General features: G+C 54.8%; 1 protein-coding gene across 1 annotated transcript in view; it reads right to left on the bottom strand.

Moving 5' to 3' along the window:
• The window catches only part of LOC141272310 (gastrula zinc finger protein XlCGF66.1-like), an 81527-nt gene extending 72278 nt beyond the window's left edge, over positions 1-9249 (bottom strand). The window contains exons 1-4 of the mRNA XM_073682885.1: positions 9121-9249; positions 4757-4897; positions 4258-4437; positions 1532-1652 (exon numbers count right to left, since the gene is read on the bottom strand). Coding sequence (XP_073538986.1) covers positions 1532-1652; positions 4258-4437; positions 4757-4828 — 373 coding nt within the window. The 5' untranslated portion in view covers positions 4829-4897; positions 9121-9249. The remainder of the gene's footprint in view (positions 1-1531; positions 1653-4257; positions 4438-4756; positions 4898-9120) is intronic.
• Between the last annotated feature and the right edge of the window lie 4467 nt (positions 9250-13716).

The raw sequence follows: 13716 nt of genomic DNA, 5'->3' as shown, positions 1-13716 counted from the left end.
GACAGAGCAGTAGCTGGAGGTCCAGGGGGCACAGAAACCCGGTCCGACCAGCTGCAGAGGAACGTTAGTCAGAAACTCTAAAACGACTTTCCCTTAATGTTCGGGGCCTACGGTCCACAGGAGTCAGCAGAGTAACTTGTCTCAAAATCTTCCCAGAAGGGGAAGTCGGACGGGGAATAGTACAGAGGAAATGGAACGGGACTCTAAAAACTGCGAGGGTCTCAGAGGCCAAAGAGGTCGACTATGGAAGGGACATCTCAGGAGAAACAGACGGTGAATATTAACATATGCTGTGCAATGAACTGTGAACCTGGAAAAGGATGCGCCCAATACTGCGTGTTCCCTCATGGTGAAGTTGGACTGTTAAGTAAAGTTCTTTTTTATAAAACGGAGTGGAAGTCCCCTATCGTGTGTGCGGCGGTTACTGAAGAGGAAAAACCGAAGACGGCAGAGATCTGCGACCAAAACGTGAGTGTTCTGCACCACACGCACAGCACAGGAGAATGGGGACATTTGTCTTTGTCAGGGAGCCAGGGTGTAGGAACACAACAGTCCCTCGCCACTACTACCACCCTCACAAAAAATGCATAGGCCTGATGTAATCCCAAGGAATCAAGAAGGTGTAGCTAGGTGTAGCTACAGTCACCACTGGCAGCACTGTGAGCGACAGCTGTAACTGCGCCCCGACACTGAGTGACGGTCGCTCTGTACTGATGCACTGCTGAGCCGGCTGTCAGTCTCAGTCCCGGGCGCAGTTACAGACGCCGCTCAGTGCTGCGTACGGTGACAGTAGCTACGTTGGCGCCTGCATGACTGAAAGCCGGCGGCTTCCGGGTGCCGCACACTCAGTACAGCGGCCGGGCACCTCCCTAATGCTATTAACCAGCAGATTAACCCCATATGTGCATGTTACTGGTGATATCCAACCAGACAGGTTCCCTGTAAGGAACAATACACAATAAATGTAAATCACTACAAATCTGAGACCTCAGAGACGAGTAACATCTTATTCTGGTCGCGTCTGATACGAAACTCCTTCTATTCCCCCCTAACATGTAGACTGTGAGCAGGACCCTCCCTTATAATGTACCATACTGATACCGGGGGAGGGACGTCACCAGAGTAACCGCCCAGTGTGGGACGTCGGATCAGGGGACAAAGGACCCCATCAGTCACCAGAACAAGTCCTGAGACCCCAAAAAGCTCAGGAGGAACAACCCTTCATAACCCTCATTACTGATCGTCCATTATGTCAAGAAGCGATGAATCTTCCTAATATTTCTTCTGCTGTCGCCTTATGAGGCTTTATTGTCCTCCAAACACAATCGGAAATCTGCTGATTTATCCACAGAATCTAAAATCAAACGCTGCGGACAATCACTCTCCTGTGTGAACGATGGGGGCGGGGAGCGGAGAAGACTAGACAGGGAGGGAGCGAGAACAGCAGCACAAGAGTCACATGTACAAGGCAAAAAAAGAGGAGAAAAGCCGAAAATGGAAGATTCATCATTACACGTCATCTACAGCGAACCTGGTGTAAGAGGCCGGAGCTCCTCCATCATCACCTCCTGGTACCGATCCTGGTGTCCTTCTAGATACTCCCACTCCTCCATGGAGAGATAGACAGCGACGTCCTGACACCTGATAGGAACCTGACAACAACGACACCGTCATCACCCAGAATCCTCCAGTGCTGTCCTGTATAATGTCCCAGCAGTCACCTCTCCGCTCATCACCCAGAATCCTCCAGTGCTGTCCTGTATAATGTCCCAGCAATCACCTATCCGCTCATCACCCAGAATCCTCCAGTGCCATCCTGTATAATGTCCCAGCAGTCACCTCTGCGGTCATCACCCAGAATCCTCCAGTGCCGTCCTGTATAATGTCCCAGCAGCCACCTCTCCGCTCATCACCCAGAATCCTCCAGTGCTGTCCTGTATAATGTCCCAGCAGTCACCTCTCCGCTCATCACCCAGAATCCTCCAGTGCCATCCTGTATAATGTCCCAGCAGTCACCTCTGCGGTCATCACCCAGAATCCTCCAGTGCCGTCCTGTATAATGTCCCAGCAGTCACCTCTCCGCTCATCACCCAGAATCCTCCAGTGCTGTCCTGTATAATGTCCCAGCAGTCACCTCTCCGCTCATCACCCAGAATCCTCCAGTGCTGTCCTGTATAATGTCCCAGCAGTCACCTCTCCGGTCATCACCCAGAATCCTCCAGTGCCGTCCTGTATAATGTCCCAGCAGTCACCTCTCCGCTCATCACCCAGAATCCTCCAGTGCCGTCCTGTATAAGGTCCCTGCAGTCACCTCTCCGCTCATCACCCAGAATCCTGCAGTGCCGTCCTGTATAATGTCCCAGCAGTCACTTCTGCGGTCATCACCCAGAATCCTCCAGTGCCGTCCTGTATAATGTCCCAGCAGTCACCTCTCCGGTCATCACCCAGAATCCTCCAGTGCTGTCCTGTATAATGTCCCAGCAGTCACCTCTTCAGTCATCACCCAGAATCCTCCAGTGCTGTCCTGTATAATGTCCCAGCAGTCACCTCTCCGGTCATCACCCAGAATCCTCCAGTGCTGTCCTGTATAATGTCCCAGCAGTCACCTCTCCGGTCATCATCCAGAATCCTCCAGTGCTGTCCTGTATAATGTCCCAGCAGTCACCTCTTCAGTCATCACCCAGAATCCTCCAGTGCTGTCCTGTATAATGTCCCAGCAGTCACCTCTCCGGTCATCACCCAGAATCCTCCAGTGCTTTCCTGTATAATGTCCCAGCAGTCACCTCTCCGGTCATCACCCAGAATCCTCCAGTGCTGTCCTGTATAATGTCCCAGCAGTCACCTCTCCGGTCATCACCCAGAATCCTCCAGTGCTGTACTGTATAATGTCCCAGCAGTCACCTCTCCGCTCATCACCCAGAATCCTCCAGTGCCGTCCTGTATAATGTCCCTGCAGTCACCTCTCCGCTCATCACCCAGAATCCTCCAGTGCCGTCCTGTATAATGTCCCTGCAGTCACCTCTCCGCTCATCACCCAGAATCCTCATGTGCCGTCCTGTATAATGTCCCAGCAGTCACTTCTGCGGTCATCACCCAGAATCCTCCAGTGCCGTCCTGTATAATGTCCCAGCAGTCACCTCTCCGGTCATCACCCAGAATCCTCCAGTGCTGTCCTGTATAATGTCCCAGCAGTCACCTCTTCAGTCATCACCCAGAATCCTCCAGTGCTGTCCTGTATAATGTCCCAGCAGTCACCTCTCCGCTCATCACCCAGAATCCTCCAGTGCTGTCCTGTATAATGTCCCAGCAGTCACCTCTCCGCTCATCACCCAGAATCCTCCAGTGCTGTCCTGTATATGTCCCAGCAGTCACCTCTCCGGTCATCACCCAGAATCCTCCAGTGCGGTCCTGTATAGTGTCCCAGCAGTCACCTCTCTGGTCATCACCCAGAATCCTCCAGTGCTGTCCTGTATGATGTCCCAGCAGTCACCTCTTCAGTCATCACCCAGAATCCTCCAGTGCTGTCCTGTATAATGTCCCAGCAGTCACCTCTCTGGTCATCACCCAGAATCCTCCAGTGCTGTCCTGTATAATGTCCCAGCAGTCACCTCTCCGGTCATCATCCAGAATCCTCCAGTGCTGTCCTGTATAATGTCCCAGCAGTCACCTCTCCGGTCATCACCCAGAATCCTCCAGTGCTGTCCTGTATAATGTCCCAGCAGTCACCTCTCCGGTCATCACCCAGAATCCTCCAGTGCTGTACTGTATAATGTCCCAGCAGTCACCTCTCCGCTCATCACCCAGAATCCTCCAGTGCTGTCCTGTATAATGTCCCAGCATTCACCTCTCCGCTCATCACCCAGAATCCTCCAGTGCTGTCCTGTATAATGTCCCAGCAGTCACCTCTCAGCTCATCACCCAGAATCCTCCAGTGCTGTCCTGTATAATGTCCCAGCAGTCACCTCTCAGCTCATCACCCAGAATCCTCCAGTGCTGTCCTGTATAATGTCCCAGCAGTCACCTCTCCCCTCATCACCCAGAATCCTCCAGTGCTGTCCTGTATAATGTCCCAGCAGTCACCTCTCCAGTCATCACCCAGAATCCTCCAGTGCGGTCCTGTATAATGTCCCAGCAGTCACCTCTCCGGTCATCACCCAGAATCCTCCAGTGCTGTCCTGTATAATGTCCCAGCAGTCACCTCTCCGGTCATCACCCAGAATCCTCCAGTGCTGTCCTGTATAATGTCCCAGCAGTCACCTCTCCGCTCAGCAGCTCAATCCTCTTGTTGCTGAGCTCTAGGATCTTCTTCTTCATCTCATGTATCGGGGGTTGCGGGGGAGGCTCTGTGATGGGGCCCGGGCTCCGCCCTCCTGACTCCTGGAGATGGATGATGGGAGTCACACCCTCCCCCGGTGTCTTCCTCACTATTGTGTAATCCTGTGTATGGAGAGAGACACTTAGGGAGAAGAATTCCTTCCCTACTCCAGATCTGACAATCAGTAGAAATCCCGGGATCAATAACCGTCTCCAGTAATCTGGGGCCATAACCTGGAATATTATTACACTCAGGACAGACATCCAGGCCCCTCTACAGCTCTTATAGGGAATCCCCATGAAAACTCCTCCTGGCAGAGAGCTGCACACAATCACTGCTCTTACAGTAAAGAATCCTTCTCTTCCTCTTCTGGATTTCCTCTTCCCGATGTCGGACTTGTTACATAACACAATAAAGCTGATAGAAATGTAGAGGAGTTACCTCTCCGCTCAGCAGGGAGATGATCTCCAGGGTGAAGTGTAATAATCTTCTGGTGGTCTCGTCCTCGTCCATCCTCGGGGTCTTTCAGGAGAAGGAGGGATGAACACTGGATCAGCTGGAGGGATCTCGTCCTGCCGGCGTCTTCATGATAAAGGAGAAGATGGAGGTCACAGGGGACGATATAACGACAATCACTGAATTCTGCCCCAAATATCCGACATTTATCAGGAAGAATCTGGAGGAAAAGCCACAAACTCCACCGCGGCCTCCTCAGCCGATCTGACCGCTCATTATCAGCCTCGTAGGAGGTCGGTCACCGTGGTAACTACACCGCCAGCGGGGGACGGTCACCGTGGTAACTATACCGCCAGCGGAGGTCGGTCACCGTGGTAACTACACCGCCAGCGGAGGTCGGTCACCGTGGTAACTACACCGCCAGCGGGGGACGGTCACTGTGGTAACTACAGCGCCAGCAGGGGACGGTCACCGTGGTAACTACAGCGCCAGTGGGGGACGGTCATCGTGGTAACTACAGCGCCAGCGGGGGACGGTCACCGTGGTAACTACAGCGCCAGCGGGGGACGGTCACCGTGGTAACTACAGCGCCAGTGGGGGACGGTCACCGTGGTAACTACACTGCCGGGGGGGGGGGGGGGGGAGATGGTCACCGTGGTAACTACACCGCCAGCGGGGGATGGTCACAGTGGTAACTACATCTCTAGTGGAGGACGGTCACCGTGGTAACTACATCTCTAGTGGACGACGGTCACCGTGGTAACTACATCTCTAGTGGACGACGGTCACCGTGGTAACTACACTGCCGGGGGGAAGGAGGGGATGGTCACCGTGGTAACTACACCGCCAGTGGGGGATGGTCACCGTGGTAACTACACCGTCGGGGGGGGGGTTGATCACCGTGGTAACTACACCGCCAGCGGGGGACGGTCACCGTGGTAACTACACCTCCAGCGGAGGACGGTCACCGTGGTAACTACACTGCCGGGGGAGGTGGTCACCGTGGTAACTACACCACTAGCGGAGGAAGGTCACCGTGGTAACTACACCGCCAGCGGGGGATGGTCACTGTGGTAACTACATCTCTAGTGGAGGACGGTCACCGTGGTAACTACATCTCTAGTGGAGGACGGTCACCGTGGTAACTACACTGTCGGGGGGGGGGGGATGGTCACCGTGGTAACTACACCGCCAACGTGGGATGGTCACCGTGGTAACTACATCTCTAGTGGAGGACGGTCACCGTGGTAACTACACCGCCAACGTGGGATGGTCACCGTGGTAACTACAGCTCTAGTGGAGGATGGTCAACGTTGTAACTACACTGCCGGAGGGGAGGATGGTCACCGTGGTAACTACACCGCCAGCGGGGGATGGTCACCGTGGTAACTACATCTCTAGTGGAGGACGGTCACCGTGGTAACTACGTCTCTAGCGGAGGACGGTCACCGTGGTAACTACATCTCTAGTGGAGGACGGTCACAGTGGTAACTACATCTCTAGTGGAGGACGGTCACCGTGGTAACTACATCTCTAGTGGAGGACGGTCACCGTGGTAACTACATCTCTAGCAGGGGACGGTCACCGTGGTAACTCCACCTCCAGCGGGGGTCGGCCACCGTGGTAACTCCACCTCCAGCGGGGGTCGGCCACCGTGGTAACTACACTGCCGGGGGGAAGGAGGGGATGGTCACCGTGGTATCTACACCGCCAGTAGGGGACGGTCACCGTGGTAACTACACCGTCGGGGGGGGGGGATGGTCACCGTGGTAACTACACCGCCAGCGGGGGACGGTCACCGTGGTAACTATACCGCCAGCGGAGGACGGTCACAGTAGTAACTACACCGCCAGCGGAGGACGGTCACCGTGGTAACTACACCACCAGCGGAGGACGGTCACCGTGGTAACTACACCACCAGCGGAGGACGGTCACCATGGTAACTACACCTCCAGCGGAGGACAGTCACCGTGGTAACTACACCTCCAGAGGAGGACGGTCACCGTGGTAACTACACTGCCGGGGGGGGATGGTCACCGTGGTAACTACACCACTAGCGGAGGAAGGTCACCGTGCTAACTACACCGCCAGCGGGGGATGGTCACAGTGGTAACTACATCTCTAGTGGAGGACGGTCACCGTGGTAACTTCATCTCTAGTGGAGGACGGTCACCGTGGTAACTATAGCTCTAGTGGAGGACGGTCACCGTGGTAACTACAGCTCTAGTGGAGGACGGTCACCGTGGTAAATACAGCTCTAGTGGAGGACGGTCACCCTGGTAACTACAGCTCTAGTGGAGGACGGTCACCATGGTAACTACACTGTCGGGGGGGTGGTCACCGTGGTAACTACACCTCCAGAGGAGGAAGGTCACCGTGGTAACTACACTGCGGGGGGGGGGGGGGGGATGGTCACCGTGGTAACTACACCACTAGCGGAGGAAGGTCACCGTGCTAACTACACCGCCAGCGGGGGATGGTCACCGTGGTAACTACATCTCTAGTGGAGGACGGTCACCGTGGTAACTACAGCTCTAGTGGAGGACGGTCACCGTGGTAACTACAGCTCTAGTGGAGGACGGTCACCATGGTAACTACACTGTCGGGGGGGGTGGTCACCGTGGTAACTACACCGCCAGCGCGGGATGGTCACCGTGGTAACTCCACCTCCAGCGGAGGACGGTCACTGTGGTAACTCCACCTCCAGCGGGGGCGGTCACCGTGGTAACCCCACCTCCAGCGGGGGGCGGTCACCGTGGTAACTCCACCTCCAGCGGGGGGCGGTCACCGTGGTAACTCCACCTCCAGCGGGGGGCGGTCACCGTGGTAACTCCACCTCCAGCGGGGGACGGTCACCGTGGTAACTCCACCTCCAGCGGGGGACGGTCACCATGGTAACTCCACCTCCAGCGGGGGACGGTCACCGTGGTAACTCCACCTCCAGCGGGGGACGGTCACCGTGGTAACCACCTCCAGCGGGGGACGGTCACCGTGGTAACTCCACCTCCAGCGGGGGACGGTCACCGTGGTAACTCCACCACCAGCGGGGGACGGTCACCGTGGTAACTCCACCTCCAGCGGGGGACGGTCACCGTGGTAACTCCACCTCCAGCGGGGGACGGTCACCGTGGTAACTCCACCTCCAGCGGGGGACGGTCACCGTGGTAACTCCACCTCCAGCGGGGGACGGTCACCGTGGTAACTACACCTCCAGCGGGGGACGGTCACCGTGGTAACTACACCTCCAGCGGGGGACGGTCACCGTGGTAACTCCACCGCCAGCGGGGGACGGTCACCGTGGTAACTCCACCGCCAGCGGGGGGACGGTCACCGTGGTAACTCCACCGCCAGCGGGGGACGGTCACCGTGGTAACTCCACCTCCAGCGGGAGACGGTCACCGTGGTAACTCCACCCCCAGCGGGGACGGTCACCGTGGTAACTCCACCTCCAGCAGGCGGCGGTCACCGTGGTAACTCCACCTCCAGCGGGGGCCGGTCACCGTGGTAACTCCACCTCCAGCGGGGGACGGTCACCGTGGTAACTCCACCTCCAGCGGGGGACGGTCACCGTGGTAACTCCACCTCCAGCGGGGGACGGTCACCGTGGTAACTCCACCTCCAGCGGGGGACGGTCACCGTGGTAACTCCACCTCCAGCGGGGGACGGTCACCGTGGTAACTCCACCTCCAGCGGGGTACGGTCACCGTGGTAACTCCACCTCCAGCGGGGGACGGTCACCGTGGTAACTCCACCTCCAGCGGGGGACGGTCACCGTGGTAACTCCACCTCCAGCGGGGGACGGTCACCGTGGTAACTACACCTCCAGCGGGGGACGGTCACCGTGGTAACTACACCGCCAGCGGGGGACGGTCACCGTGGTAACTCCACCGCCAGCGGGAGACGGTCACCGTGGTAACTCCACCGCCAGCGGGGGGACGGTCACCGTGGTAACTCCACCGCCAGCGGGGGACGGTCACCGTGGTAACTCCACCTCCAGCGGGGGCGGTCACCGTGGTAACTCCACCTCCAGCGGAGGACGGTCACCGTGATAACTCCACCTCCAGCGGGGGCGGTCACCGTGGTAACTCCACCTCCAGCGGGGGCGGTCACCGTGGTAACTCCACCTCCAGCGGGGGCGGTCACCGTGGTAACTCCACCTCCAGCGGGGGCGGTCACCGTGGTAACTCCACCTCCAGCGGGGGCGGTGAGGTGAGGAGGAGCCGCTGCACATCCCCCATACAACACTGAGGAGCCGCAGTCACATGGAGCAGGAGCCTCCACAGGAACAGCTCTGATCTCACCCCACACTCCTCTCACAGATTCACCACAAACCCTCCCTGTAATCTCACCGGAATGGCGGGAAGCGGAAACCTGCTGCTGGCTGATACCAGAGAGCAAGAGCTGCGCACAGCCAGGACGGAGCTGCTGCACTGAGAGCGGGAGGAGCTGTGGTGACGTCACCGCCATGTGATCAGGGGGCGGGGCTCAGGATAGGGGCGGTGAAGGACCTGTGGTGACGTCACCGCCATGTGATCAGGGGGCGGGGCTTCGGGTGGTGATTGGCTCCGCAGTGTTTCCTCACAGACTGTAATGATTCTATAAAGTTATTATAATGGTGAAGGAGCTGTGAGGAGGCTGCGGTCATGTGACAGTGATGACGTCACCCCAGCTCCTCCCCCTCAGGGGTCATTGCCCCGCCCAGATCTGCAGATGATCCCGGCGCAGTCGCTCCTCCGGCTCCTCCTCCCTCTGACGTCACATAGTGGCCGCTTTCTCCAGTGATGAGGATTTCTCTGCTCCCGGAGGTTCTGTAAGTCCAGTAGTCTCATCAGGTCCACATCTATAGTAAGTTCATCCAGGGTCGGACTGGGGTGCCTAGGGCCCACCAGGGGAACTGACTCTAGGGTCCCACACTACAGCCCACCATAAACGGTTTTATTACTTGTTATGCTCTTCATAATGCACTATAGTTACATGTTTGGCCGCGCTGTGGAGCACCAAGCAGCAGCACTTTATTGGAACAGTCATTCCGTACTGCCAGAGTCACTTTAATGGTAACTTGTCACCTTGAAATACGCTATTTATCGGCAGATATAGGGGTAATCTGCAGGTAAATAGGGTGTAAAGCCTGGTTAGACGGCTTATTGGAAAAGCGTTGGCTACACGGAGAAAATTACATTTTATTCTCCCTGTCGCCACTCGCTTCCGGTTATTGGGTCGGTGCAAGGAGGGAGACATTACAGTCACCGCGAACTACAAAGTGAGGGTGCTGCAATAACGTCCGGCATCTTGATTGTGACATCTTCTATGGAGCCCGACCTCAGGCTGAGCTTCAGTGAATGACATGGCAGCCGTACCTGGCAACTAGTGCTGAGCGAGCGTGGTCGGATAAGGTGTGATCCCAGCATGCTCGGGTGTTGTCTGAGTATCTTGTAGTGCTCTGCTGATATGCTCGAGTCCCCGGGGTAGCATTTTTTCCGGCGGTAGACAGACGCAACACATGCAGGAATTGCCTGTTTGTTAGGTAATCCCTGCATGTGTTGCTTCTGTCTACCGCCGCAAAACATGCTACCCCGGGGACTCGAGCATATTAGCAGAGCACTACAAGATACTCAGACAACACCCGAGCATGCTGGGATCACACCTTATCCGACCACGCTCGCTCAGCACTAGTAGCCAGGTACGGCTGCCATGTTAGTCATTCACTGAAGCTCAGCCTGAGGTCGGGCTCCATAGAAGATGTCACAATCAAGATGCCGGACGTTATTGCAGCACGCTCACTTTGTAGTTCGCGGTGACTGTAATGTCTCTTATCCGACCACGCTCACTCAGCACTACTGGCAACCGAACAGCAACCTGCAACTGCGTCACAGGGAGCTGAAGGGAACAGGAGACTGCATGCCCCGGCCATTGTGCTATCTAAATGCCGCTGTCAGTGATTGACAAGGGCACTTAAATACTCAAAACAGCAGCAATCAAGGCGAGCTCTGATCACTGCTGTTACAGGCAGACGCCGGCCATCTAACACAGCCGACATCTGCCCGGTATGGAGCAGGCTCAGCTCCTGAACCCGCTTCCATACAAGCACATCCCAAAGGTGACAGTTATGACAAGGTTAGCAAATTTCACTTGTTTGTTCCTAAATGTGGAAAGACAAATGGAATTCCCTAACACATGTGAAAGGTACCTAATAGATTTAGTAAAGGTGCCTCAAGCATATGAATGTTATTACACACCACAATGCACAGTTACATACACGCATCTTACAAAAATACATATTATTCCAGATACGCAGACGCGCACAAACACATCAGTACATGAATACATCATCTGAACCACCATCAATTGTAATGTCAGGTCAGCCCCATATATCTTTGTATCACATAAACCTACAACTCCCAGTATGTAATTAACAATAGAGATACTGGGAGTTGTTATCAGTCATCATCAGACTGCGGACCATACAGGAACCACAGTACTGATGAGACACAGGGAGGATCACAAATGAACATTTACATCCAGGTATCTTACCTGAGACGTCTTCTCTGATTAGAGTTGTTCTCTTTCTGTTCTTCCTCTTGTCCAGTCTCCATGATGACTTTTCTCATCCACAGCTCGTCTCTGCAGACTTCCAACTTCTCCGGTCTTCTGCAGCTCATTCCCACACGATGCCCTTAAAGATACAGTGTCATTATAATGCTCCTGAATAAAAATATCTACACTGAGCCCCTGAATAAACCTAACTCTCACAGTGCTCCCTGCACAAAACATGACATACACCCTACCCCTCTTATGGTACCTGCTCTCCACACTGTCCTCTCCTTACCATACTGGGCCCCCTCTTCACACTGTCCTCTCACACTGTGTCCCCCCTATACTGCCCAGTCTCTATACTGTGCCCCTTCATCACACTCCCCCCTCCTCAGCATACTGTTCCCTCCTTTGTGTGCCCTCACACTGTTCCCCCCCATACTGCCGCATCTCTATACCTTCCCCCTCACTACCTAGTCTCTGTGCTGTGTCACCTCACACTTTTCTCCCTCCATACTGTCTCCTCACACTATTCCCCCACTCTCCATACTGTTTCCTTATACATCCCCCTTCCTCATTCTGTTCCTGCACTTATTCCCACCCCTCCCCTAGTTCACCATACTGTTTCTTCACACATTTCCCCATTCTGTCTCCTAAAATTTCTCTCCCCAAATAGAATAAATCTTCGGAAGACCACACAGACATGCAGAAGCGAGCTTACACCTAATAAAACAAGCGCACACAGACACATACTAAGGGCTCTTTCACACGTCAGTACGTGCGGTGACAGTTTCCACATGTACCAGAGACACTGGTACATGTAGACCCATTCAAATGAATGTGCACACGTCAGTGTGTTTCCACTTTCCACAGACCATGTGGTGTCCGTGGTCTGTTTTTTACCTGCTGCACAGGCCGCAAAACGTCCCGCACACTGATGACGGTTAGTGCTCTTCCCAAGCACCGGGTGCTGAGCGCTGCCCTCATCATAGATCCCTGCCGGCGCTGCGATCAGCAGCAGCAGGGTCCATGATGAGAGTAGTACTGTAGTCTACTCCCGCCGTGTCCAACTGTAAAAATAGGAATAAAATAAAAAAATCCTTATACTCGCCTCTCCTAAGTGTCACCCGCTGTAATCCGTGCGAGCACTCACGCCGAGAATGACTCCTGCAGCGAGTGGACCCTGGAGCTGCGCTCAACAAGCGGTGGCCTGTCAATCACTAAGCGCAGCTCCGAGGCCCGCTCGCTGCAGAAGTCATTCTCCTCGGCGTGAGCGCTTGCACAGATTACAGCGGGTGACACTTAGGAGAGGTGAGTATAAGGATTTTTTTGTTTTATTCCTATTTTTACAGTTGGACACGGCGGGAGTAGACTACTACTCTCATCATTGACCCTGCTGCTGCTGATCGCAGCGCCGGCAGGGATCTATGATGAGGGCAGCCCTCAGCACCCGGCTCTTGGGAACAGCGCTAACTGTACACTGATTCACAAGCGCCGGTACGTGTCACATGGATGACACACAGGTGGACACATATCTCCAGTCCCGTAAATATCAGGACATGTGAAAGAGCCCTAATATACACACGCAGATACAGATACTCACAGAAATGGGGACATGTGCACACGCAGGCAAGCACACACAGAAATGCACACGCAATCATGCACAGACACACTCAGACAATCACACACAAAAATGCAGACACGCAGGGAAGTACGCACACACGTGTGAAGACACATATACACGTAGACATGCAGGCACTCAAATACATACACATGCAGGCATATACACACACACACACGCAGGCATATACACACACACGCAGGTATATACACACACACATGCAGGCATATACACACACACATATGCAGGTATATATATATATATACACACACAGGCATATGTATACACACACAGGCATATACACACACACACATAGGCATATATATATATATATATACACACAGGCATATACACACACACACACACATATGCAGGCAGCATATACACACATAGGCATATATATACACACACACACACATACATACACACAAATTCATCAAACTCATACAAACACCCACAAATATTTCACTACCTGTACAGTACAGATGCGCTCCTAAGGTGGGAGACTGCAGTGCACGGCGCGATGTGACGTCACTTTCAGCAGATGTGCGACCCTGTCTGCTGAGTGTGACGCTGCAGTGCGGCTCCTGCTCTGCTCTTCGGCTCTCCTGCTCCCAGGCCCCTCCCGCTACTGTCCTGGGCATCGCGGCGGTGAGAGTGCGTGCGCGCGCCCTTAAAGGGCCCGCGACCACTTTTTTTTTTTTTTTTAATTCTGCTCTGCCTTCTCTGCAGGGGGCCCGGGGCCCACCGGGAAATTTCCCGGCACCCCGCCAGGCCAGTCCGAGCCTGCCTT

Source organism: Phyllobates terribilis, unplaced genomic scaffold (genome assembly GCF_046119375.1).
Source record: "Phyllobates terribilis strain yellow unplaced genomic scaffold, ASM4611937v1 Scaffold_1__5_contigs__length_1240528914, whole genome shotgun sequence".
In the NCBI taxonomy this organism is placed as follows: Eukaryota; Metazoa; Chordata; class Amphibia; order Anura; family Dendrobatidae; genus Phyllobates; species Phyllobates terribilis.
The sequence above is the reverse complement of the archived record's forward strand: the minus strand, read 5'-3'. Positions and strand labels throughout refer to the sequence as shown.